This window comes from Apostichopus japonicus, chromosome 8 (genome assembly GCF_037975245.1).
Source record: "Apostichopus japonicus isolate 1M-3 chromosome 8, ASM3797524v1, whole genome shotgun sequence".
In the NCBI taxonomy this organism is placed as follows: Eukaryota; Metazoa; Echinodermata; class Holothuroidea; order Aspidochirotida; family Stichopodidae; genus Apostichopus; species Apostichopus japonicus.
In genome coordinates, this window is record NC_092568.1 from 10,461,849 (window position 1) to 10,489,580 (window position 27,732).

A 27,732-nucleotide genomic window follows, 5' to 3' on the forward strand; every position below is an offset into this window, starting at 1 on the left:
TTGCCTCTGCTGTCCCCCTCCCCCCCCCCCTTGCCCTTACTACCACCTGTAAGTTATCAAACTGTACCACATACTATTCTGTATAGTAGCCAAATTTGAAGTTCAAAATTGTCCAATTTCCATCCGACTATTTAACCTGTTTTGGGTTTTTTTTTTACCTCTGGAGATCAAAGTATCCCAAACCTCTAAGTTGTATACTTTAAGTTACAACTTACTCTGGCCTTTGCAGTTAGATAAACAGTTGGTTTAACAGTTTGTTTCCCTCTGAAGTTGTAAGTTGCCAGAGTGCAAGAAAATTAAAATAGGGACCTCACCTACTGTAATATTTGTTCCTGCAAAAACAATAAGATTTGATACCTCCATAAACAGCTGAAAGAAGCAAGTTTTTTTAACAAAATTCCAAGTCCCTGTATTTGCCATCAGTCTCTGTAATAATAGCTTCGGCAGTTAAAACTAACGATCGCAGGGATTAGTAGCCTCGGTGACCGTCCTTGAATTTTAAATGATCTGTTCAGTGAGCCTATCTGCTAAAAAGAATTGTCTTTCTTTCCAGACGAATATCCCAAGGACCTCACTTACGACAGGAAAAGTTCTCACCACAGACGGCCTGGAAACACCGCTGGTAAACGATTACACGGGGGTAAACCAGAGGTACGTGTGACGTTTATGAACCAGTAACAGTCTTGTCTGGTCTGGTGGGACAATTTTGGGATAATCTTTTTTCAAGTTGTATGAGTCTTTTGAATCTATTTGAATTTTATCCGTTTTAATGACCATTCCCCAACTGGAGAAAATACAACCTTAGGTGCAGATTTGGTGACGCAGTTCATTAAAAAGTGATTTATGATACATGATGGGAGAGTTATAAATGTCTTGTGCTGCTACTACCTGCGGGTTCACATCAGTACCATTTTTAGTGAAGTAACTACCCTTTTAAGTTCGTTGTGAAGAAATTTGATGGGAACAAATTTAGTATAAATGGAGACCTGTTCTGTAGTTGTGTTTGCCAGTTTTTACACAAATTTGTGTTATACAATTTTAACAATCATAGAAATCAGTTTATTTTGCAATCACTTGCCTATCCTTGTAATAATAGTGTTAGAAAGAATTAAAATTCCAGTCAAGATCCTGTTATGGAATGTTTCACTTTCGTAACCACAGCAACTGCTAGTAAAGAGCAAATTGTCAAATTATCATCCCTTCAATTCAAATGTTTCAATTATTATTGGCCTGCTATTGTAATGTGAGTGTTCTAACTGTCCCAATACCCTGTTTGATAGTAGGTGAACTGCAAAATGTGCGTTTCACTGATTTATTGTTGACAAATTTCTTCGTACTCGGTGTACGGACAACTACACAGTTCTCTATTGGAACTGACTTCATCAGTGATTGTTAACACATGTATGTTAAATTTGTGTATTAAATGAACAGTGGATAACTCTCTGGGCAATTGATAATCAAATTTGAAGAAAAAAAATGAAACATCCTTTTAGCTAGAACAGGATAGAAAGCTGAAGTCCTTTCACTGTTGCTGAATCGCAATACTGCTAGAGATCCCCATCGACTGAGGACTGGATAACTTGGTCGGTAAACTTTGTGTACAGGACTTGTAACCTGAGGACACTGTTCAAAATCTCATTCCTTCACTCTTTTCAAACCTGTAACATTTGTGTAAATACTACATACTTTTTTAAATCTAACTCCCAATCTTCTTTAACCATTTGACGACTTAATCCATGAAGCATACCGCAGTGGTGAGTATTCAACACTCTTGTGTCTACTGTGCATCTCAGTACCATCCTCCTCTGCCCTAGTTACTTAATTTGCATGTTAGGCTACCATAACTTAGGTTCTGTGCTTCCCATCTGTCATGTTGTCTTACAGTGTTCCATGGTTTGTTTGGCTTTTGCTGAAATGAATGATGAATGTGTTCTTCATGAATGTCATCAAAAGCACACCCATTTTTGCAATTTTTAAGGAGGGGGTTGGGGATTGGGGGGGGGGTAGTAAAGTATGGCTAATGGTTTTACTGAATTTCAGTATAAATTATGGTGAGAGAAATATACATAATACTGACAGTGTCAAACAAAATCTATTTTGTAAATTCTGTTGCAAAAATAAAGTGAAAATCTTTTGTCAAGATATTGCATGGTACAAAGTAAACATATTACAATAAAGCTTAAAAGAAGATAATAACAAAACAAGGGGATTTATTCCTTATTTTTCTCTGAAGATATAGACCTGTGAAGTCAAATAAAGACACAATTGTTGGTTCTCACATAAAGTAAGAACTTAGCGAATAATAGAGTAAAAATATGCCTTGTAACTGGGCACTAAATAATCACGCTGAATATGCCTTGTAACTGGGCACTGCGAATCAAACATGCTGAATCCTCCTTTAAGGTTTTGTGTTGTTCTGGTTTTGATCGGGTGTTTTAACACCTCACAGTTAACAAATATTTTAAGCCCGTAAGGGCTTCCTTAGATGACAGTATACCAACATAAACCCTGTATGTAGCAGCAATTATGATAAAACAAGGTTTTGCTCAGTAGATGTGTGGTTTTGTCAAAACTTGGAATAATGACAGAGGCTCTTAATTTGTAATGTGGAAATTAAAGCAAAGTTATTAAAAAACTTGGAATTTCTATTGAGACTTGGGCCCCTGGTTCACTCAGGTTTTAAGTGTAAGCAGGGTCCACTTGAGTGTAGTCAGAGACCATCCGATCAATACTTTTCTATAATCATCAGCTGAATGGAAGCACATGGTGTATGTGTGAGGCATGAAGACACTGCATTGAAGACTACAGAATGCAAACAAGCCCTAACTGGGGTATAATGTCTTCCTAAATATGCTGTATCATAAACTGTTCCAATCATAACACTTACGATGAAAGTCATGTCATAAACAATCTGATGAATTCAGTGTTTGAGGGGGGGGGGAAGGTTGGTGTAAACAAAATATAAAATCAGGGTCCTTAACTGTGAAATTTAATTTCCAGCTGTATTGTACTGACAATATATGGCTTGTATTACAACCTCCTCCTTCCCTAGCCCCCCCATCCCCCTACCCGTTCCCACCCTCACCTGATACCAACTCAAAATCCTTGCAGTGTTTGTTGGAGAGTTTCTAAGAAAGTTCTGTCTGCTTGACATTGTAGTATTAGAAAGCCAAAAAGTGAATGATTCAAATCTGTACAACGTTATGCAGACAACATCGAACCCATAACAGGAGGTGATAGGCCTACCATGTAATAGTAGAAATTAGCAATGAATGATACCATAATCAAAGAGCTAATAGAACCCAAGAGTTTCCTGTGCAAATATTGTGATCGGGTTAACATGCAATTAGGACATCGGATTAGTCTGTTTAACGTTCAGTGGAAGCAATCAGACAGTACAGGTCTTGAACCGTTCACGGGCAGTCATGCAGCCTAAGGGTAAGACAGGCAACCGACAAAATGCAGCTTGCAGGTAATAACGTCCTATGATGATATGATAGCACTAACCCCAATGGGGAAGAATGTATCTAGTTATGCCTTAGGAAAGTATCCTGTTTACATTAACCAAAGTGCTACACAAATTCCATGAAAATAGGAAAACTTTTTGTTCACTTTATGAGATTTCTCTCTCAAAGTAACTTACGATAAAAATGAAAGACACATACAATTAAATTTGGTACCTGACGTCTGTATGGTAAACACTCAATTATTCTCTGAGAAGCACTTGTTCATTCAAAGAAACATTGTTTTCTGATCACATGGTCATTGATTCTGAGTTGTATCAGGATGTCACAGGAAGTCATAAAACAGAGACTTGGTTATGCAGGTGAACCCAAATGCTACTTTAAAATTAAACCCTTTTGTCCGTGCAGGAAATAATTGGCTGCTTTTAATGTGATGAATGATCGTGCAAACATGTGACATTAAAGTCTCTACGTGACAGGATTAGGGTATTTATGGTATAGTGGTAGTAGTCTCGGTAACACACTGTGTTTTTACTACTGTAGGTATTCAAAGAGAATCACAAAAACACTATATAATACTTTGTGTTCAGAAAGCATTGTAGGCTACAAGTTATGTTTCTTTGAAATTAAAGCTTCAGGGACAAAAAAAGGTATAAAAATATATTACAATTTCCCTCATGCATCATTTTTTTTTATGTTTCGAAGGATCAGCAAAATACAGGAAATACTTCAAACGCTAGATGTAGTGATAAACTATTAAAGAAATGAATAGATAGGCAGCATGGTCAAATAGTTTAGTTTCGTAAGTACTATAAAAATTAAGTTAAAACAAAGAATAGGAATGTAAAACCATAACAATATAAAAAAGAGAAATATGTTACTGATGAACATGGCAAATAAATAGCAAAAGCTGCATTTATAGTGATTCCTCAGTTAAATTACATGAAGGGAAATATAAAATGTCCAACACTTTTGGGAATCTAAGAAAAAGAAGAAGAATCATGTTATCTTTCGAATTTATTAATCAGAGGGCAGTGTCCACAAGTGGAGTTCAGAGCCATAGGTAAACAAGACATCAACAGCTCTAGTGGAGCCTGTATCATTCAAACCTGTCATTTATCAACTGTTTTGGAACTTACGTTTGTGCCTTGTTCGCCATTAATGTTGCCATTATGCAAAAAAATCATTCTGCAGAGCGGTCAGAGGGTAAAAACATTGTCCCTGATAATCATGAATTTATAACCTTTTCTGAGGATTAATTTGATGGGATTGGCATATCAGATGTCAACAGTTCCCTCAGAATTGACTGTTACACCTTGTGTGACTCAGTGTCGTGTTATCCCTTCACCCCTCGTCCGGGTATATATGTCATTATACTGTACAGTTCGTACCTCTTTACAAATTTGTTATACCTTTTCATTATATGAACATGTTCCATGGTTGTGGCCCAACTTTCTTTTCCCATCTTTTTTAATTATTTGGCTTGCTTGCTTCTTTGAAACTTTTTCTTAAATTTTGTCTTTTTGTGTTGCCTCTTGTGAAACGATTTGTACAGTATTCCAGTGCCCTTAGATGCCCTTTTCCCTTTCTCATACCTTGGCTATGTATATATATGTGCTTCATGATGCCTTGGTTTATGTACCCTGTTCTCTTTAATATTGTTCGCATGCATTTATTTTGAAGTTACATGTCATTTAGCCTGAAGTGTGTCTACTTGTAAGAAGTGAAGCATTACCTGAGCTTCGGGGGGGGGGGGGGGGGGGGGAGTTGAGTGAATTTAAGCAGGAATGATTTCATAAAATGTTTTTCTGGTTGACTTCAAATTTTAGTTGTCATCGGCATCAAGTGTTGCTTCTAGACTACTGTAGGTACTTCAGTAGTTGAGTTCCCAATTTTCAAGCAAATATTTCATGTGCTTATGGTAGGTATGCAGTTATGCAGGCACTTACATTACTTCTAGGAGCACTTTTGGATGTAGTAGGAAGGGGACTTGGTGTAATGCAACCAAATGGTTTATGAAACAAACCATTATGTGGTGTGGTTAATATGTGGTGGTTAATATGTGGTGGTTAATTTGTGGTGATTAAAGTGTGTTTTGTAAACGTAATCAATAACTTGAAACAGATCTTGTCACGTCCTTACCATCACACATTAAAGTCCAAAAGGAGGAGAGAGACATTTCTAGCCTATTAATTTGCTGCCATTGCTCATATTTTCTGTCCATTGTCATAGAAGAAATTTGCACATGTAGGATAACGGTACTGTAAGTACATCATCATGGGTAGCTACTTTTGGCTAAGTTCAACATTTCTTCTCTTGGTCACTTTTGGGGGGGATGGGGTGGGGGCAAGTTATGTACTGTTTTTGTATGTCAAATATATATCACAAAAGTTTTGTTTGTATGTTAACGTATAAACAATTGCATCTTGAGTGTGAAGTGAGAATCAAAACAGAAGAAAAAGACATACCATTAAAAGTGCGACATTGTTTGGCGACATAATTCAGATGTACAGTAAACAATAACAAACAAAGTATAGTTGAATACTCTTGTAGTACACTGTAAACAGTGGTTGGTGCATTGTCACTATACAGTACATCACTATTTACTTTACCAAATATACCGTTCCTGGGTATCTCTCCGTCGAGATAATACAATACGATGAAATAACTTAATAGTTCGTCATTCAATTACAGCCAACTTACATGGTATCACAATTCTATTTACAAGAACAAAGCCCAAATGAAAACTCAAACAAAGTTTTATAATTTTTGAAGTGACAGTCAAACAGACGTGAGACGTGTACCCTTAGTCAGATTCAATGCATACCGTTTGCTTTAAACTATGTCTATTTCACTTAATATTCATGAGATTTTGTTTTAATTACCATATTACTATGGAAACTATTTTAAGCATCCATTATGGTTGATGTACCCTACATGTATTAAAAAAATAATATTCAACTATTGTCATATTACAGTAACTTCACACATTTGACAGTTTGGAGGACATTATTGTAATAAAGCTGCATAATAAATATTTAATAAAGCATGTAGCTTTGCTTAAGAGGTAAAGTTCTTCTCCAATATACAGTTTGTTTATTTTTATGTTATTTTTTTGGTCTTTTTTTTTTCATTTTGTAACAGTCGTTTGATGACCTGGTGCTCTCCTCTATCAACCATTTATCCAAGAAGCTGAAAGATTCCTCAGAACAACTTCTCATTCGACTCAAGTAAGTTAGACATTTTTCACAGAACGTACTTCTCACTTGAATCAAGTAAGTTAGACATTTTCCACAGAACAACTTCTCACTCGGCTCAAGTAAGTTAGACAGTTTTGTCTCACATCATTGCATCTATCTTCCCTTGATTATCAGAACAGACTCAAGGGATATGAAAGTTTGTATGTTTCCCTGTTATTCAAAATGTGACAGGTGTTAGGAGTGGTGGGGAGGGGGGAGGGGGCAGAGGACAAGCTTGATTGAGCTGCAGCATGGTGGATATAAAAAAGCAGAACAAATATGGGGGTTTACTAGAAGAAGGTGCAATGTAGATAAGCAAATTATTCAGATTGGAAGCATAAAGCACTAAACAAGAACTAGCCAGATTAAAGGGAAGCTGACTTCACTGGTGAGGGGGGACTGCCCCAGCCCTGGCAAAACCACCCTTCCTGGAGTATTACTAACCACATTATAAAAACAATGAAGTTATATATTAAAGACATGCATGTCACAGACTGCAGACTTTATTAGGCTTGCAGGGAGGATGATGATCAAGGGCTGATATAGGGAGAAAATTAAAGTTTGTGAACAAGAACACATACTGTACTGTAATGTGTGTACCCAACCACCAGCTCCCTCAGAGTGCTTCAACTAGACCTCTTCCAAGTTCATCAACAAACCAAATAGTAAATATCCCGAGAGAAATTCTCAAAACACAACTATAGATGCACTAGTGATTAAGTTTCCCCAACAATTTCGTAAATTTGTTCCAGATAGATACGGAAGAGGGGGTTAAGACCTTTCGAATATATTTTACGTCTGGTCTGAATTCAAGTACAGAATGTCACGTTGTTGAATCATGGCTTTGAAATGTCATTAGAGTTTAGCACAGGTTCTCACCTATTTCAATTAATGTGTAACAAGTAAATACGACTGCCATTTGAAGGCTATACTATTCTGTTTCTTGAATGAACTTGTACAGTAGGAATTCCGTGCAATAGGAATAGCTGGATATAAAGTGAATCTAACTGTGAAATGGCTTTTATACGTGAGAGAAGTAGAGAATAAAGGAGAGTCAAGTACAGCCCGTCGTCGTTTCACACATAGTTTTCATTGTGCCTTGTTTTCATTCTCTTCCCGTTCTGATATACATCTTCAGTTCTAGTTCTTCACTCGGCCCACGTTACAAATGTGCCGCCATTGTAGTATAACGAAAGGCCTTGACTCTGTTGGAGGCTCTTTCAGAGGTCTTTAGGGATACACGGTCCTCTTTCGTAGAATACTGTCAAATGAAACACAATACTGCGTTGTCCATTTCTATTCTCCCTTCAACTCAATAATACAGCTAGTTGAATATTGCTACGTAAGACTGGGTCCACCTGCATAGTCTCCTTCCAACATGATATGCAGAAGTTGTTGTTTTCCTATGTATTTCTTTGGTCACAAGTTTGTTTTTGTTTTCTTTATTTTGTGCATGTCACAAATTTTTCCATGAATATTCTCGATATTGTTTTATTGATGATTTTATTGTCACCAGCCCAACCAACAGCCAGACATCTTGTTACCCGGGCACTGACTACCCTTTCCTGAAGACAGATAACAGAGAAATAGCTCAGATATTGCACAATCTCAGAAGAATGGAGCGTAAATTAGATGGTGAGTTACCCCCGGTCCCCCGAGCCTCCGCTGTTACAGAAAAGGGGAGGCGATCTCTTCAGCAAATTTGGGAGTATGGCAAAGTAACGGGGGAAGGGCGTCGGGGAATGTGTCAGGTTGGAAAAATAGTTATTGTTACTGTGGAATTGTGTAAAAGTCAGTTGATCCTGTGAAATAAATACTTCTACTTAAAGGCATTGAAGACTTGCCCCAAACCGCATGCCGCGCTCTGAAAAAGTTAACTTTCTGTTGCTTGCAAGTGAAGTTTTCTGCTTGTCGCTAGAAAATGCAGACAGTAATGAATCGTGATACCTTGTTATTTTTAGCTGGACCTGAGATGTCCATCGCTGTATAGTTTGTACACTGTGCTGTGGGTATTGACCGCAGCTGTATGTACTGACTGTACACTAGTAGCAAGCTGTGTGTGTATTTTCTGGGATCGATGGTGGTGTCTAACACTTCTGTTACACCTCATTTGACACTAGGTCAGATTACCGGCATGAGACGTTTCTTTGTGCGTAAGTCTTCACACCCCTTAAATTCCAGCAACCGTAAATTATCGTGACACACTACCAAACAAAACAAATAGCTGTGAAATTTGTAAGTGTCAGTTTGCTTATATTGACTTCATGTACTACGTACATTGAGATAATGTAAAGCCTAATGGGAACATGTTTATTTTATTGTCCCCACTCCTGCTGCCAAATCTCTCCTTCAGTGCTTTTTATATCTGTCACTGAGTACTATATGGAATTGTTAAGAAAAGTTACTCATTCTGTCACCCCAAAATGTTTCAGAGACAAATTCCAAGGCATTTATTGCCTTATTGTGGTGCACAACACTCACATCTCTGATCTAAGGTTACTAATCTAAATTCGACGACAGTCTTGCAGTAAACCAACTTACAGTACCTGATGTTTGTTGGCCATTCGAAAATGCTCTCAAGCTTACTATCTAGTGAAGCGTTGGAAGCAAAGGTAGCTGTGCGTGTTAGCATCAACTACCTAGATTGAACAACTGCAGGGACTACTGGTACACGTGACTGACCATTTATGTATTAACAGGCTATGCTAATGCGACAGTGATATACTGCTAGCCTGCAAATGACTGACAGATTCCTAACCTGGAAGTAAAGCCGATTGCTTTGACCACGAAGCTACAACAGTCCATACAGATATGGATTGAACTCTCGAAAAGTACAGCATGGATTTGCACTCTCGAAAAGAAGATTGTTGCTATAAAGTTTGATCCCAATGTGAAATCATAGGAAGTATCCGAGGTCTCTTGCCAGTGGAGGGGAAGTGCTTTTTAGTGTTCTCCCTGTTTGTGTTGACTTAAGAGGTAATTGAGGTTGTTACCGTGACAATATTGTCCTTAAGTGATTCTGTAGTATTTGTAATCATGTGTTATAACTGTAATGTGCTCTCTGCATGAAAATATCTGGTAGCAAACGTGCCCTAAATAATGTCCAACCTACAATACCCTTGCAGTACCTGTCTAAACTGATACACTTGAATATCAAAAGTACAAGCGCATCGGTTGTATTGAGAATCTGCAGCATTGCCGATATTGTTTATTAAAGTCTCTTTTTTCTGTCCTAGAAATACACAGCGTGATGGATGAAAAATGTGGCCATAAATCACCCGTCAGCAAGAAGAGCGTGTCTCCCAGGACGTGGAGGAGGACGCCCGATTTGGTCCAGTCGGAAGACTGCGTAGAAACGTCCATATGAGACTTCGGACGAGGAGGGGATCAGTTAAGTGCCTTTTGTAGAATCAGAAGATGTAATATGTGATGTCTCAAAAACTAGTGCATCGAACCAAAAACATGTAATGTGTGATGTCTCAAAAACTAAGCATATGAATCAGAAAATGTAAGGTGTGATGTCTCAAAAGCTAAGCATAGGATCAGATGCAATATGTGATGTCTCAAAAATTATTGCATTGAATGAGAAGATGTCATGCTGGATGTCTCAAAAATTGAGCATGGTAATTGGATGTTATGGATGTGCTGTTTCTAAACTAAGCATTGACTTTTAGGATGTAATATGTAATGTCTCAAAAAGCTAAGCATTGAATCAGAAATTGTAACTAATGTGTGATGTTTCAAAAACTAAGCATTTAATCATAGGATTTATATGTGATATCTCAAAAGCTAAGCTTTGAATCAGAATGTAAAATATGTGATGTGTCCAAAACTAAGCATTGACTCAAAGGGTGTAATATGTCATGTCTCAAGCAACACAGCATGGCATCAGAAATGTTAAGTTTGTGTGATGTTTCAAAAAGTAAGCATCGAATCATATAAGATGTAATATGTGATGTGTCAAAAATTAGGCAATCAATAAGAATATGAAATATGTGATGTCTCAACACCAAACATTGAACCATCGGAGGACATGTGTTATGACTCTATGGTCCTAATCTTAACCACTCTGACTTTCTTGAACTCTTTCTTCAAAAGTTGGGTGATTTTCGTTGGGATTGTCTATTTATTGGCAGGGATGTCAAGTTTGTTTTTAATCTTGATAGTGACAAAGTTCGGGGAAATCCCTGTACTTATTTCTATGCGAGAGATAAGTGTCTTGAAATTATGTGCACAGTAAATTTGGTCAATACCTGGCGTGAAAGAAATCCACATCAAAAAAGCTTTACTTGGTCTTCCAATATTATCTCTGGCATTCACTGTAAGCTCGTTTTCTTTTCTATCTCCAGAAATTTAACTCATTTCTGTGGTTAGGAATAATTTTACCTCAGGCTTACGCTCAGAATCATTTTGAAGGGAAAAGGGGTCCCGGTCTGTGGAAATTGTTTAATTAATTAAATAATTCTTTACTAATTATCTCACATTGATCGCAGGCCTCATTCGGGATGTGATTAACATCTACAATAGTCAAAACCCTATGGCATTGTCGGAGTATGTGAAATATTCTGTTCGTAAAAAAGCTTCTATGCATTATGGTAAAACTGAAGCTTACGAAAGGAGATCAAACGAGCTCAAGCTTATTAGTGACATTTGCCCGTATTAAGCAGTGCTACTTCCGCTCCAATTCAGTCGTTGAGTTTAATAACCTTACTCAAGCCCGAAATAACCTACAACAAATTTACGATTGTAAATCGCAGGGTATGATTATCCGCTCCTGAGCCTGTTTGGTTGAGGATGGTGTAAAGGGCTACTATCTAACTATCTCCTTAATCTGGAGTCATGTAAATAAGAGCTGCAAATGTCATTAGAAATTTAGTGATGGCAGTGATATTTGTAAGAACAGTAAAATTCTAGATACTCTGTCTGAGTTATGTCGTTCGTTGTATACAAACAGAAGTTGTGACCCAACTGCAATTTTACATGGTATTCATTACCAAGATACACTTTCACAGGAAGAGGCGGCCCAGACTTATTTATTCTTTGCGCAGAAATACTTGCGTTTCCCCTGTTGTTTGTGGTATCTTTGATTCTGGTCACCGGATGAAAATCTTGCAGTATGCTGAAGACACCACCATCACTGATTTGTCGGCACCACCCAAAGGTTAAGTGCATTTGCGGGGGTGGGGGGAGGGGGCACTCTTTCTAAACTAAAGATTTGTAAAGATATTAACCTGGACTTCTTATCAGTTCTCATTAATATGATGTACCACTGTACATATCAAAATTTAATTCTGTGGCTACATGGATTCATTTCATGGAAGTTTCAATATGTGGTAGCAGCTCCTAGTTGAAAGTAGGCATAATTTATATCAATAAGCCCTGTTTAAGTTTTGAAGATTTATGATTCTCTCAATTACTGGATTTTGTACAGTAGCTTATTTCTATTTAACTTTAAGAGTATTGTGTGAGAAGGAAGGTTATATTTCATATTTCTGAAAGAGAGAAGACGGCAAAAGCAAAAGTTGAGCACATGATTTCTCCTCTTTGGTTATATTTAGGAAGACCTTTTGTTTAAATGGGACAATGAATGCTGCTAACATTGTTGATTACAAATTCATATGAGAGGGTTGGCAGAATAGAACGTAGTCTATTCAGACTTTCAAAAGTTTTTGCTGCACAGGATTTAAAAAAAAAAAAAAAAACACTTTATAGAAACAGTACAAAACCATATCTAAATTAAATTTGTCGAAATCATATCCCGGGTTTTGAATATTTAATATAAACTAGTTTGAAGAATTCGTGAGGTGAATGGAGTATTTTGGTTTCTTTCTTTGATGGTTTATATTTTCGAGAAGTGAATTTCACCCCTTCGGCTTTCAATACTGTTTTTGTTTTTGGAATAGGAATATTTTGAATGTGGTTGTGCTATTTTGTGTGCTCAGGTTATTTGTTTATAACTATTATTATTATTTTATTTGTCTTGCTTTTGAAAAAAAAACTTACACATGTAAATTTTTATATCAAGTTAAGCAATCAGTTAAGGCAGTAGAACATTCTTTGCTTCCTATTAACCACAAGAAATAAACGACCCATGCACCCTTAATCATGTAACCGTCAAGAGGCACTAGAACATCATTGTAACATAAACCCCAACCCCCAGCACCTTCACAACCATTGATGTGTTCACTCTGCCAAGAAATCAGCATAAAGCATTAGAAAATTCTGTGAACTCACATATCTTGCCTGAATCATTCAAGTATGGTTTTCACATTCTCCCCCCCCCCCCAAAAGAGATGCATTCCTATTGCCAAAAATATCAACAAAAAACAATAGCAAGTCTCTGTTAGTCACATATCCAGCCCAGATGGTTAGATCATCTTTTTCCGGTACCCTCACCCCCCCCATCCCATCAAAAATGACCCTTCCACTATAACATCACACAAGAAGCATCGTAACGTCTTTATTACATAGCCCCCACCACCACTCCACTACCATCCCCCTCAAATCACAAAATATTCACTCTGCCATCTAATCAATATTTTATGTCACTAGCAAAAAACAAACTTAATTTACCAAATGACTAAAATCAAACTATACATCGTTCTTTGGTTATGTAGCATAAGAAAACATTAGATAATTCTTTTGTAGTTATTAAAACAATAGATCATTCTTTGATTAATTGAACAATATAATACTGTCAGCATCACATGTAAGACTTCCTTGTAATCCAGCATCAACTTTCTACTCGTACTTACTCAATGTGCTCGGTCAGATCTCTTGGATTTAAAAACAGGGTTAACATTTGTGGCCTTGAAAGCACACAAAGTGTTGTTCAGTTTACTTATATTTTACAATTCTTAATTCAAAGCCTTTGTTTTTAAAAAAATTGCAGTGTTACTTCCTGAAGTATTCTATACCTCGTTAAAATGCGTAAGAATAAGTAAATAATGCATTGTTGTGTTTAGAGCAGTGCTTCTTGACTAACATAGAGTAATATTAATAGTTAAGCAACTGTCTCCTACATTTGGCAGGAGAGTATTAACAACTCATTATAAAATTTATTTTACATAGTTACAAATATTATACCCAACCAATGGGTAATCCTTCCATAAAATATTGGCCCTAGCTGTTTGCCTACATGAAATTAACTTTAACTATCATTTAATTTAACATATTTTTTTTTCTACATTAGCAGGGAGAAAAACATCCTGTTGGGAAAATATGAAGGTTTTACAAAAGGAAGAAACCCCCACTCCCCCCACCCCTTCCTCTAAAATGGATTTGGAATTTGACCTGCTCATAACCAAGGCAAACCTTTCCCCATTTAATATGTTAGCAGGTTTATGGTTGCTATGTATTTAGCAATAGACAGACAGCAACTCATAAACTTGTAAGTTGTTTGGTAAAAAGAATAGTGACATGAAGATGAAGATTAATAATAGCAAATCATCTTCCTATGTCTATTATAAAGCTCCTTTTTTGTCCAGACAGGATTTGAAGAAAGGACGACATTTTCATTTGTTTGGTATTATTAATCAAAAATGTTTTCCCATGTAAGCAATAACTCCTTTTTATCAGCCTTTATTATTAATGTACAATTCTCAGCAGCAGCTGCTATTTAATTAATATTAGTCCATATACATATTTATTGGTGTCAGGAGTTCATAGGAACACACTCGTTTAGTGAGAATCGGAGTCAATTAGTCTAGTGAAGCAGGCATGTTAATCGCGGCAACTAGCAAAGGATGTCACCATGTAGTATAAGATTCACATGTTTAACAGTATATTTATAGTAATGTTCTAAGAAGGGGCTCATTTTCCTTAGGTGGGGAACCATTATTGGTGTGTGTTTGTGGGGGTGCTGGGGGGCGGGGTGGGGGCAGTTGGTACTACCATTGAAGTACAGCTTTAACCTTAACTGTCACTACTGTTTGTAGTCCCTAGAGTGTTTAATGAAATATTTTGAATTTTTGTTTATTTTGAGGCAAAATGGAAAACAATGTTTGCAATATGAGGGGTATCTTTGTCTTACTATCTCCCTAGCCTCATTTTGCCACAAATAGGATGTATGAATTTTTATTTTTACAGTTTAATGCTTTATACTGGTATATTGTTTCAAAGAAATTGGTTAAATATATAGTATGCTTTCTTTAATTGAGATAAAAAAGGTCTGTATGATCATGAATTAAAATTCTGTCTCAAAACGTTGTGCTGTAAGGAATAAGTTAAAAGATTTTTTTTTACATGTACAAATATTAAGAAGCAATGTAGCAGTGTTTAACATCAACATTAATGATAGTCATTTCTCATTCATAGCATCCCAGCTTTGTTACATGATGGGGGGCAGTATTTTAAATCTAGATTTCAGATTTAGATTAACAATTTTTGTTGGTCATCTCTTAAAATGGCATATTTATTTTAGAAGAACAATACTTTTTACACACTTAAAATCTAATTTGGGATGCGAACAAGCTAAGACAAGTCTCTATTTATATGATACTCCAACAACTCTCAAATTGGTGGGGTTTACATGGCCATAGAATTTTCCAGGAAATATCTCAATTTGCATAGTGGGATGCGTTCTCTGGCCCGCTATTTTGCCACCTTCCTCCTTTCCCATATTTAATGGCAAATTAGGAACAAAAGGTAGTAAAAGTGGGGAGTTTATGGGAAAGCCTTTTAACAAAATAGAAAATATTTTCTTGTTTTTGCCTCAGAAAATTCTTAAGATCTCAAGATTTTCGATTATTCGAAGCAGCAGGCACACACAATTAGGCATTTACAGTCACTTTGTAATTATAAAATTTTGAGTTTAAAATTTCCAAGGTGATAATTCCCTGTTTCTGACAACAGAGCCAATTATTAGGGCTATTGTGGAAGGTCTGTTTACAACGGTTTGCAATAATGGCGTTACTATTTCATCAAAACTTGGTTTCGGAGTTTATTAGTATTTTCTTCTGTCACAGTATTTTAGTTCTCTGAGGAATCAGTATATTTGATATCACAGATAGATTTCGGTCTCACAATTTGTAGTTGAATCTAGGTCTCACCTCTTAGTGGTCAGAAAATATTTGTTTTCTGAGTAAATTTCCAACAATCTCAATCGTTTCAAAACTGGTTTTGGAAACCATGAGTAAAACGAAGTTTCCTCCAGTATTTCTGTGAAGAAAATTTATTTAGTATCATTAATTTTTGTTGGAAATTGGAAGGTATTGATCTTGTGATGTTTGACACTGATTTTTTCGTTAAGTTATAAAAGTAGTACAATGCAAGGAGAGGCTTTCTTCATATTTAAGTTACAGTACCTTAAATGTCGAACCCACCTAAATATTAGCTTGTGTGTGTGTGTGAGGAAATTCAAAACGTTTGCGAGAAAAGAAAGTAATTTATTTTCATAGTGTTTAGACATTTGCACTGTGAGTATGTAGGTTTGGTATTGGGTGGAAGGGGGGGGGGGGGGGGGGGAGACAAGGTGGTATAACATTGACCAGATCGTTAATAAGCACCAGAAACTGGATTATTTTTCTGCCCTTGATTTTGTTTAGACTCCATCTTATAAGTTGTGTGCTTTGCCCTTTAAATCCATAACAATACAATCTTAAATGGGTTATATGCCACACAGGAGAGATCACCCCTTTCTTTACCATCTCCCTCCTCCCCACCCCCCCCCCACACCCCAACATCATCTCAAAGAGTTTTCATTCTTACCAGCAATGACTGATATACAAGTAGCATACAATTTTGATTTTCATTGACACTTTCAAATTATTCCTTAATTTATCATAGCTGTAGGTTTGGTCTAACATTCATCTCACATATTTTTTTTTTCTGTATATAACGTATCCGATTTTGAGTACCAAAGGCCAAACGGAGTACATCAGAAGGGAGTAAATTGATTTCTTCTTCTTCAAATATCTCATCCTCACGGTGTACTCGATGAAATGTGTTTTTTTTTCTCTTCTATGTTTTGCCAGTTCTTGCCAATATTTGAGAAGAGAAGGATTTAAGAAAATTGGGACTCATTTTCGTTTTTACTAAAATTTACAAAAAAAGATGATAAGCAATTATCAAAAGGAGGTGTTTTGCTGGTTTAAAAGAGACATTGTTTGCAGATTATGAAAACAAAAGGTTTTTGTGTCATTTGATAGATATGTATATGTTCAGTACAATGTAAACAAGCTTCACTGCTGTAACCTTACACATAAATCAGTTCATTTTTCATTTCATTTTTGTCACAATTGCAATCGTACTTTTCTTTTCTTTTGTTTTCTTTTTCCTTTTTCCATTCTTGTGTTTTCCATGTTGTTTTTGTTTATATTTAGTTTCCATATTTTTTTTGTGTACTGTCGTGTGAATAATCTGTTGGACAATGTCTGTATAATTATAATAAGGCTTGCCTGTGATAACATGTTTGTAAACATGCCAGCTATATAGGTTAAATGATGCCAACTTTGTAACAAAGCAATATGTATATCCCGGTATAATAATTGTCAAATCTCATGTACGTATAAATGCTGACTAAGTTAATAAAAATAACCAAACAAGTAATATATATTTGCAACTTCGGTATTTTTATCTGTGTTTCTTTGTTATAACTACTGCCATTGGTAGTGTTACACTAACGAGTGTGTTTGTGTATGTAGAATGGAAAGGGCGCAGGGGTGGGGGGGTGGTGAGGGCAGTGAAGTGGTAAAATGTGAAATCGTATTGGAGACAAATACGTGCAACGCACTCCCCCCCCCCCTTTCCCATCACCTTTTTCAATGCCAATAACTGGTAACGCTTCATGGGTATACACTGGATTACTGCTTGCATGATCTCCTAGGTAGGATTTTATCATCCTAATGAGACTTGGTAAAGTCCCTCGCAGAACGTCAGATCGGGTTCACATATAAGTGCGAAAAAAATATCTCTCACTTCCAGGTACACCTTCAACTCGCCCCCCCCTTCCCCCCCCCTCACCACAACACCAAAGAGAAACGGTGTACGCCACTCTGAATAGCACAATAGAAGTCTACGACTTATTATTCTGACCATGGGGTTGAATGCAAGCGTGCGGAACCTTGAGGTTGAATTCAATAGATTCAACTTTCAGAGGGTATTCCATCTTACATATTCATTCTTGTACAAACTATTCATTGACAATATGTCATTACCTGAACCAATAACCTGCAGGTTATGCTTTTCATGACGTCATACAACATATCCAGCCAACCTCACCAACATGACTTTCGGCCATTGTCACAAAGAAATCCTCGTCTCCGAATGTGAAAGGGTATTTTAGCAATAATATTTAATTGAAGAGAGCAAAGTAATGTTTGGCTAGAACGGGAAGAAAAGAACAACTAATTCTTTTGCTGTTTTTTTTTTTCATTTCATTTATAGCTTTCCGGTCAGTTTTCCGTTGTTCTTGTAATTGCGCAATAACACTTAGTGATAGTATATTTAATTAATATTAAACCATGTGTGTTGCGTAACCGGGCCAAAATGGCGAAAGAAAATGGTAACGTGAAATGTTCAACCAACACCGATGCACGGTAGTTATAGTCGTTCGTCAGTCGCATACTCTCGCGAGCAGCTTTTCTTGATGAGCAATGGTTCGGATAGGCTTAGCTAGGTCGGATAGGTCCTACCCATGCACTCAATTACACCGCGCCTCCACCCCACTCCCTGAAACAGCTGTAAGTTGAAAGTTTTATGTTTGGTTAATTTCCTGTTATAAAACTGTTCCTAATAAAACTGTTATTACGAATCAGATGGCTGTTGTTCTGGAGTGAACGTGCGGAATATTTGTTGTATTTATAGGTTCTCAGAATATTACCCCGAAATGTTAACGCGCTATATTTGCAACATAGCTCAGTCACGGAAGACGGGGAGGGAGCTAATGGTGGTATAGTAAATTGCTCGTTCAACCAGATATGTGTAAATAATTCGTCCCTGGCTCATTAACGTTGAATAAACATTACCTTTTACTGACTATCTAGCATATTCAGAGGTTGTACCGATGGCCTCTATAAATTAGACAATGTCTTAGTTTGGCGCAATTCTTTAAGTGTACTCTATGCATTTAAAATTGACAGCAATTCTCCTGAGGAAAAAAAAATATGCCGAAATGCAACTCAATATATTTTGTTTTGGTAGTTAGAATTTGTTTGAACAAAAACTAAAATTTTGACTCTCGTCACTAGTTATACTTGCATTACGTAATATCGATTATGTATACACTATAGTATGAATAGATAACGGAAGAGAACTGCGTAAAACTTATAGCAACGTACGGTACCACGCAGTATTGAGCACGAATTTTCTTCGCGTTTATTATCTTGCATCCTTGAGGAAAATATAATATTGCAGAAAGAATGTGAATGTTCGCTCCAGTTTCGACGTTCCGCACATTCTTCCGCCCACCCGGCCCAGCCCCTCCCCATCCCATCCGCTTCGTCAATGTGTGACCTAACTTAGCAAAATGAATATAAAACGTAACGTCGAATACGTATATAGGCATATCATTAATAAACAATGAAAGAGAAGTGAAATTGCTTTATTATATTAGCTTTTACTTTTATTTCCAAATTATTCACAATATCTGGTATGAACAGCTAACTTCAGTCAAAAATAGTCAAATTTGTGTAACTTTTGGCATGCACTTGAGGTTGCTCAGTACTGCTCACTTTTTAGTACTCTTTACTACACGATTATCATCTTCCTGCAATTTTGATTTAAAAAAGTACATTATTTGCTATAAATATATGAATGTTCTTCTTCAGTAATCTCGTTCTTCTCAGATTTCGCCCTTCCGTCCGCAACGCTCCATCCAACCAATTACGCCCGCCCCATCCTCTACGCCACGCCCGCCCCGCCCCAAGTCTGATATTATGAAGTATTTTCATGAGCCATGATCTCCTCCCGTAGATCTCTGTTATCTTTCTCGATTTCATCCATCTGATTCTGCATCCTCTTCATCTGCTCCGTTTTCTCTTTAACCTCCCTCCTGTTAATGCAAAAAAAAAAAAAAAAATCACTAAGTACTTGCCAAAGCGAGTCAAAACTGATGTTATAATTTGGAGTGTTAGCTCAGTGGTTAATGTCGGTCCCTTTCAATCACAAGGTCCCGAGTTTGAGTCACTCCAAGATTAATGTGTGTCGTCCAGTTACAGAGTTGTTGACAATTGGAAATTCATAATCATGGACGTTAAATATGAATCTTAGAGACTGACTTCAGTCAGCTTGCGGCTTTTAAAAGCCAATGATGGCTTCTTCCTTCTTCGCGAGTTCCTGCTTGCATGAGGATCTAAAATACATGCATAATGATTCGTCAAATGTGTCATGACAAATGCCTCATTCACATTTTGTCAATTGCGTGCAAAGTCTCTCAGTTTTATGTTGTTATATGCACGGCCTTCATTCATTATAAATTATACACACTTTATCAGTCATATGTTGTTACAAGCTTCGTTGAATTATCAACTTAGAGATAGACGATTGGCTTGTTGGGTAGACGGGCTTTGAGGGTTCATTACGACAAATATCGTGTCATATATAATTTATTCACTAACTATAAGGAAGAAATCAATTAAATAGGGCGCCAACTGACTTTTCTTGTACAGCAGACCAACAGTTGGATTTTTGTGTAACTTAGTTTTCATGAACACTTACTCTGATTGGTGTAGCTCCCTGAGCAGTGCTGTGACGTCACTCTGACTATCCGCCAAGTCATGACTCATCCTTTTGAATTCTTCCTCCTTCGCCGCGACGATCGACTGTAATCTTTCCTTTTCCTGCTCGTTCCACATATTTTTCTTTTTCATTTGTATGAAATTCATTTTTGCATGAGTCTTAATACGCTCTGTTTCTTTTAGCTGCATCGCTCCATGCATCGCGTAAACATCGTTTTTCCTCATCGATGAAGCTTTATGAATCCATTGCTGCAATTCTCTCTCCAACTTATCCTTATCATTGATAACTTCAGTATTGTCTTTCTTGAGCTGTATCAAATCGTTGTTAACTTTGTATAAATCTTTCTTCAACCAACGAATCAACGATCTCATCTCCTCCTGCTCGTTGGTCTTCTCATTCAGTTCTCCTTTAAGTTGCGTCACTATGACGTCATGTGCAGCTACTACGTCATTATCTGACAAAAGACCCTTGCCTTGCTTCGATGAAGACATCCCACCTGTTTTCACATGCATCCTGTATTTCATTTTATCGTATTGTTGCCTGAGATCCGCATGTTTGTCCTGTAGATTTAAAAACCTCTTTTGTAATTGTTTATTATTCTGACGTAAGTGATCTGCTTTGTATTCTGAATCTTTCTGAAGATCAATGTTAGTCTTTTCCAGAAGTGTTAAGCTTTCCTGTAGTGCCAGCAACTCATCAGTTATCTCCTTATTTTGTTGTACAAGTTTCTGTTTTTCAAGATAATTGATCTGATTCTTATCAATTAGATTTTTCCAGGCTTGATCAATTTCACATATCAATGAAGACAGCTGTGAATGTGTACTCTTGTCTATGGCAGGCATTTCTTGTCTATGTTTCATGAAAGAATCTATCTGTTCCTCTGCTCTTTCAGGTTGTTGGTACAGATGCATTTCTTCTTGGTCTTGTTGCAAGCCGGTACTGTCACATTTCTGGAGGAGATCAATGAGCTTCTTCTTTGCTTCGTCATTTTCCTCTCTAAGTTGTTTGCTGCTCGTTACAAGAACCTCATTGTTATATCTTGTCTGGCTAAGTTCCTTTTCGTACTTAGACTCAGAACTTACTTTCTGTTGTTGGATGGTTGCTGTTAATTCTTCAATGGCAGCTTTACTACAGCAGATCTCAAAGAATAAACGAACTTGCAGCAGTTCGTGTTCTTCTGTTAAAGTCTTCATCTCGTTCAATTGTGTTTGTAGTTCATCTGCTTTCAATTTGAATCCATTCTCTCTCAAAAGAGCCTTCTTCAGAACCTCGGTCTCATTGAAGGATTCTTGCATTTTCTGTTCATAGCATTTCAGTTGGTTTTCTTTCTCTTCAACCAATTTGTTATAATATTTGGCCATTCTGTCCATCTGCTGTTGCAATTGAGACTTCTCTTTGGAAATATTTTGCTCCAGCTGATTAATCTCATCCATGCATTGCGTTGTTTTCATCTCATAGATCCTCTCCATCTCCTTACCATGTTTCATCTCATCTGTGTAAGACTGATTCAATTCTTCCAACTTCTTCTGCAGCTCGTTCTTTTCTACGATTGCCTTCTCCGTAACAGACTTGCCGTTTCCGATCTTCATCTCGTATTCTCTTTCAAGGTTCTTCACTTCATCTTGATGAAACTTTCGTTGTTCTTTCAATTTATCTTCTAGTGCTTTCATCCCGGACTGAAGACTTTCAATGAAGTCATCTTTGGCAGCAATCTGGGAATCCATTCGTCCTTTCATGCAAGTCATCTCCTCTTCGTGAATCTCTCCAATGACTTTTGCCTCTTCGTGATGAATCTGTCTTTCTGAAATCAACTTTTCTTCCATGAACTTTACATCTGATTCGAGGTACCGCATGTTAGCTTCATGCTCGGCATTAACAGTGGTAAAGTTCTGCTTAACCTTCTCCAGACTTTTCTCTAAAACCTTCATAGTCTTCTTTAGACTCCGGTTATTGTTTCGCAATGCTGCAAGTTCTTCCTTAGCGTTGCTAAGATCTGCCGTGACTTTATGCACAACGCCGTTTCTCTTCTCCAAAGTAATTTTCCAGTTTTCAACCTCTTTCTTGTACCTTTCACAATCTCTCTCCTTCATGATAAGCATTTCTCCCCATTGCTTGCGTAGGGTTTTTTCTTGCTCACAAAAGAATTTCCTCTGTGAAATCAGTTTTCCCTCCAAAATCTTAACCCCGGATTCAAGGGAAGACTTTTCAGCTTGTAGTTTTTCTTTGAATCTCAAAGAATTCTGAAGATCGTACTCGATCTTATCTGCAGTCATCTGGAGTGACGTCATCTCGATCTTGAGCTGCTGGTTGTCTTCCAGTAATGACGTCATTTTGGTGTTAGCGTTGTTGAGCTCTGATGTGACGATATCTAAGGTTTGACTATTCTCTTGTAATAAGTGAGTCATATTCATCTCCTTCTTCTTGTGTCGTTGACACTCCTGTTCCTTAGCACCAAGTCTGTCAATCCACCTCGAGTTGGTCTCCTTGAGCTGATTCTCCAGCTCTCGACACTGTACGGTCATTGACCCGAGGTCATCCTTCATTACTCGACGCTCGGCAGAATTGACTTTCATCGCTTTGCCGAAACTGGTCACAGCTTTCTCAAGGATCATCTGATCCCGTTGCTTGATTTTCAGCTGAGATGCCATATCGTGATGGATCTTCACCACTTGACGGCTTTCTTCGCTAAGCCGATTTAGGACGCGTATGACGTCATCCCGCTCTCGGTGATGGCTGACCGATCGCTTTTTAAATATTCCACGCTGAGCCTTTTCAAACTTCAAGAGTTTCTTGTCCACGAGGTCGGCGATGGTTTGGTTGCAGAGGGAGACTGTTGCACGCAGTTCTTCGGTAGGTGTGCTGTTCATCATATAGAGAGAGAAAAAAGCAAGTCGATAAACACTATTCCTTCATACTATTGTGTCGTCATTGACTTCACTTTTATATAGCGAGCACGATTGTAACCTTAGCATACTAATTTACCCCACCAGACTTAACTGATAAAATAACGTTTTGAGATACTTGTAAGAATTACAGTACATCGTGATTGACAAAATAAGTATTTATGACTGACAAGCACAAATCAAGCTTAACGGATGAAAGGTAGATGGGAACCACTTCTTTCTCCTTGTTTCATAGATGTCCTCTCACCTTTGCTGACTCTCTTGCAGTTGTTCTTCCTGGTCTGTTGGTTGGTCCTCCAAGGTGGTGGTTGAAGGCAGTGGAATGAAGTGGTTGTTGTTGTTAGAAGGCACAGAAGGGAGACCAGAAGATCCCTCCACCAACACCCCGTCCACGAAAACTAGGTCATCTAGGTAAACGATGACCTAGATAATAAGGGAACGACAAAGAGGAATTGTTCAATCATTTGTTACAATTAGGATTAAATAACTTGTCAATATATTCCATATATCAATTGCTAATAAAATCTTTTAGATAATACTAAAAATCGCGTTTGAGCTAGGCGAGAAATTAGAATAGAATTTCTGTTCAGAATTACTACAAAGTTAACGCATGCGCATTAGTGCGGTCAATGCTATCCAAAAATGGAAGAGGGTATCACGGGGGCAGCAAAAATCGCCTGGATTTGGGAATCATCTACCGTTTAGCTTTGTACGTACTAAGATTGCAAAAATTTGCAAAATTGTATTTCCGACTTTTGTACTTTGTTTTATTCCATCTGGCAACAAACAGTGAACGTCTATATTGTAAATGTGGTTTGGTTTCATTTTTTTTATCCGGTTTAACATTTCACGGTATCGACTAAATCCAATTATGAGGAGGTATGGTGCTATATAGCTGTATATGTTATTAAACTGACACTACGATCCTCGACCATATATACCACACTGCAGGTTATATGTAGGTGTATATTTCTACATATGTAATGCATATATCGCATACACTACTCTATGTGTGATGCTATTATCTGCGAATATCGAAAAGAATTAGGCTTATACAGATACTGTTCTTTAATATAACGACGGGTGACTTGAGTATATGTATATTTTAAAGCAGTAAAAGCTGCCGTAAGTACTAGCTCCTTCCGGCCTAGTCACTATCTCCAAGATTGGCTGATATAGAGACAGCTATTTTTCTACTCTTAATACCCCTAACTCCCTTCCCCCCCCCTCCCCAAGGTGTATGACTTGCCTTTCTGCAGTGAATAAATGTTGTTTCTCCACAGGTTGATATATTCCGGGTCTTAGATGACGGTAACGAATATAGAAGAGAAATGGTAAAGGTCCTTTTCGGCCTACTATATACTGACCTTATCATTGTCCATAAGTTGGACTTCAAAATCACCAAACTTGATACGGAGCGAGTCATCGCTCAACGCATCACAGCCGGGAAACCCCCATGCGACGATGTTATTCGCAGGTTCGCTTGGTTTCTGAACAAATTCAGACATAATCGCTTTGAATGCTCCGAAAGTAAAAGTATAGCAAGTACGCAAACTTTAAGAATCGATGTGTTGACATCTAATGTGCCATCACGGTTACTAGGTATCACACTTTGTGTTCATCCAAGAGTAATCTTTAGTGACGCAACAGTTAGCGTACCTCACGCAGAACGCAGCGCATTATGCTAATACTTGATGTACATTGCCGGCGTCCGCGCCCACGCAAAGACGCGAAGAAAATCGCAACAAACAAATAACAAAACTTAACATATTGAATAGAACGAATCGGAGTATAAGGAAAACACCGCATAACATATGAAACATGCATCATCAGCGAGTATAGAGCGCGTACATAAGCACGCGTACGCGACGCTGTACCAGAGACCCATTACTGTTTCTGCATTTACATGTAAGCATGATCCTCACGTTCCTTTCTTTGTATAATAGCTTTCAGGGACATGCGCAAACCAAAGCTTTTGTATAGCGTTGTAAAGCATATAGACTTATATAGCTGAATATTTAAGCGCTTATATTAATTGGACGCGCGAAAAGAAGAAGCAAACACGCATACACACACACGCACGCACAACCAAAACGTAGCAACCACGGAGAGTCATGTGACGTCATCGGCATATAATTTTCGATGTGTGAAATCAACCAGGTAAATGAATCACCGACGGGGATGCAAGCAATGGGGCGTTAAATTTGCATCGTAATCGGATCCAAATATAATAATAACACTGCCAGGTCAATTTCTGCTTCAATATGATATAAAGATCCATTTTTTGCTCTATATTCAGCTAAACATGAGAACAATTTCCTAAGCAAACGAAAACCACAAAGAAGTATTGAAATCTGCTCTTTTGTCACAAATTGACGACAAAGACGTTCACCGATTATTGTGAAAATCGTAAATGTCTTGTTCTGTGTTACGTGATTGATCACATTTACTCACCCATTTGCCATCAATTAATATTCCTCCCAAGCGGACGTTTACGATTTAAGCCGGGCTGTATATGAGCCGATCAATTTCGATTATATTAATAATCAATATGGATTTTAGTTTCCTGTGTTTGCACTTCGCAAACCCCAGTTTCCATAAAATATCGCGACGGATATATATATATATATATATATATATATATATATATATAGAGTAGGGCAAAATATGTCACCAAAAACAGAACTAGTATTGTTCGATATAGGTGACAAACGCCTACAGTGGAATTACGATCTTCCTTACCGGTTTCGAACCTCTGGACATACAATCAGCGTCCATAGCCTAGTGGTTAGGGTGTCCGCGTACAGAGCGGGAGGCCCGTGGTTCGAATCCCGGTGGAGGCTGAAAGTTTTTTCACTGTTCTTGATTTTCCAACTCATTACGATTTTCATTTATATATATTCATTTGCCTTTGTCGTTTACCTCCATTGCATTAACATAAAGTCTGTTCAAAGTATCTCTTTCGAGATCCGGCTTTAGGAATCACAAATGATTTTCGAGTTGGATAGCATCATGTTTGATCTCTAGAGTAGGGCAAAATATGTCACCAAAAACAGAACTAGTATTGTTCGATATAGGTGACAAACGCCTACAGTGGAATTACGATCTTCCTTACCGGTTTCGAACCTCTGGACATACAATCAGCGTCCATAGCCTAGTGGTTAGGGTGTCCGCGTACAGAGCGGGAGGCCCGTGGTTCGAATCCCGGTGGAGGCTGAAAGTTTTTTCACTGTTCTTGATTTTCCAACTCATTACGATTTTCATTTATATATATATATATATATATATATATATATATATATGTATAAATATATTTATGTATATATATATATGTATTTGTATATAAGTATATGTATGTATATATATATATTTATGTAGATATATATAATTAGATATATAATATATATAATTATATATATAATTATATATATAATTGTATATATATATATATATATATATATATATATGTACATATATAAACATATTTTATATATATATATATTTGTACATATATGTATATATATATATATATATATATATATGTACATATATATACATATTTTATATATATATATATTTGTACATATATGTATATATATATATATATATTTATATATATATATATGTATTTGTATATAAGTATATATATATATATGTAGATATATATGTTTGTGTGTGTGTGTATGATCACATTTGCTAAGACCCTGTATAAATTAACGTTATCAAACAATTAAAATACATAAAAGTACGCATTTGCACACACATATACACGCAGATATCTCCTACCACATAGTACGGTATATATCTGTGTTGACCCAAAAGGACATAATTGCGTTTCTGTTGAAGAAGACAATCAAGTCCTGTATACGACGTACGGAACTTTGACTAAATTGTTAATCACTGAATCAAAGTTAACTTGTTTAGTTTATCTCGTTTTATTCTTAATAAAGCTAATGAGGAAAAACCTACTGAAAAAGCTGAACCAACCCGTGATAACGAAATATATAGCCTATCGATTATCATATATAGCATGGCCTTTTTATTTTGCCAACCATTTGACCATCCCCGTTTGTTCTGAAATTTCTGTAGCCCCCCGCCCCTCCCCCGCCCCTCCCCTCTGAGTGTTAAGCTGGTGAGGATTTTATCAAGTGACTTGTTTTCTTGTTATCGTTATCCTCTTAATTAGGTTCAGTTTTGCAGCTATACGTTAACATCTTTTTCATCATAATATCGGAGACTTATTCAATAACATTTCTCTCAAATTACCAGTGTTTTGAAAGCTGAGTGTATATAGTATGCGCCAACTAAATAAGCTTCTAAAAAAAACAAGCAGTGACGGTTTTTCTATTTCTCTCCTCAGTGAATCATGCGCATGCGCATTTTTGAATCAAAGTCGTTAATCACGGATATCATTATTATGTGGATTTCTTATAATCGTTCGTAATAATG

At 37.1% G+C, this 27,732-nt stretch overlaps 2 protein-coding genes across 6 annotated transcripts in view; one reads left to right on the top strand and one right to left on the bottom strand.

Moving 5' to 3' along the window:
- The window catches only part of LOC139970595 (uncharacterized), a 34,542-nt gene extending 17,287 nt beyond the window's left edge, over window positions 1-17,255 (top strand). For 4 of the 5 annotated variants that reach the window (XM_071976401.1, XM_071976405.1, XM_071976403.1 and 1 more), the window contains 5 exons: window positions 554-651; window positions 1,743-1,754; window positions 6,609-6,694; window positions 8,220-8,338; window positions 9,940-17,255. In XM_071976401.1, the coding sequence (XP_071832502.1) occupies window positions 554-651; window positions 1,743-1,754; window positions 6,609-6,694; window positions 8,220-8,338; window positions 9,940-10,070 (446 nt within the window). In that variant the 3' untranslated portion in view covers window positions 10,071-17,255. The remainder of the gene's footprint in view (window positions 1-553; window positions 652-1,742; window positions 1,755-6,608; window positions 6,695-8,219; window positions 8,339-9,939) is intronic. The other variant, XM_071976404.1, reaches the window with a different exon arrangement.
- A 2,084-nt stretch (window positions 17,256-19,339) lies between these two features.
- LOC139971410 (uncharacterized) lies at window positions 19,340-24,868 on the bottom strand. The gene is made up of 4 exons (XM_071977787.1): window positions 24,651-24,868; window positions 23,531-23,706; window positions 20,360-23,239; window positions 19,340-19,694 (listed from the first exon to the last, which is right to left on the bottom strand). The coding sequence occupies exons 1-4, from the start codon at window positions 24,789-24,791 to the stop codon at window positions 19,577-19,579; spliced, it is 3,315 nt and encodes a 1,104-aa protein (XP_071833888.1). The 5' UTR covers window positions 24,792-24,868; the 3' UTR covers window positions 19,340-19,576.
- Window positions 24,869-27,732: the final 2,864 nt, after the last annotated feature.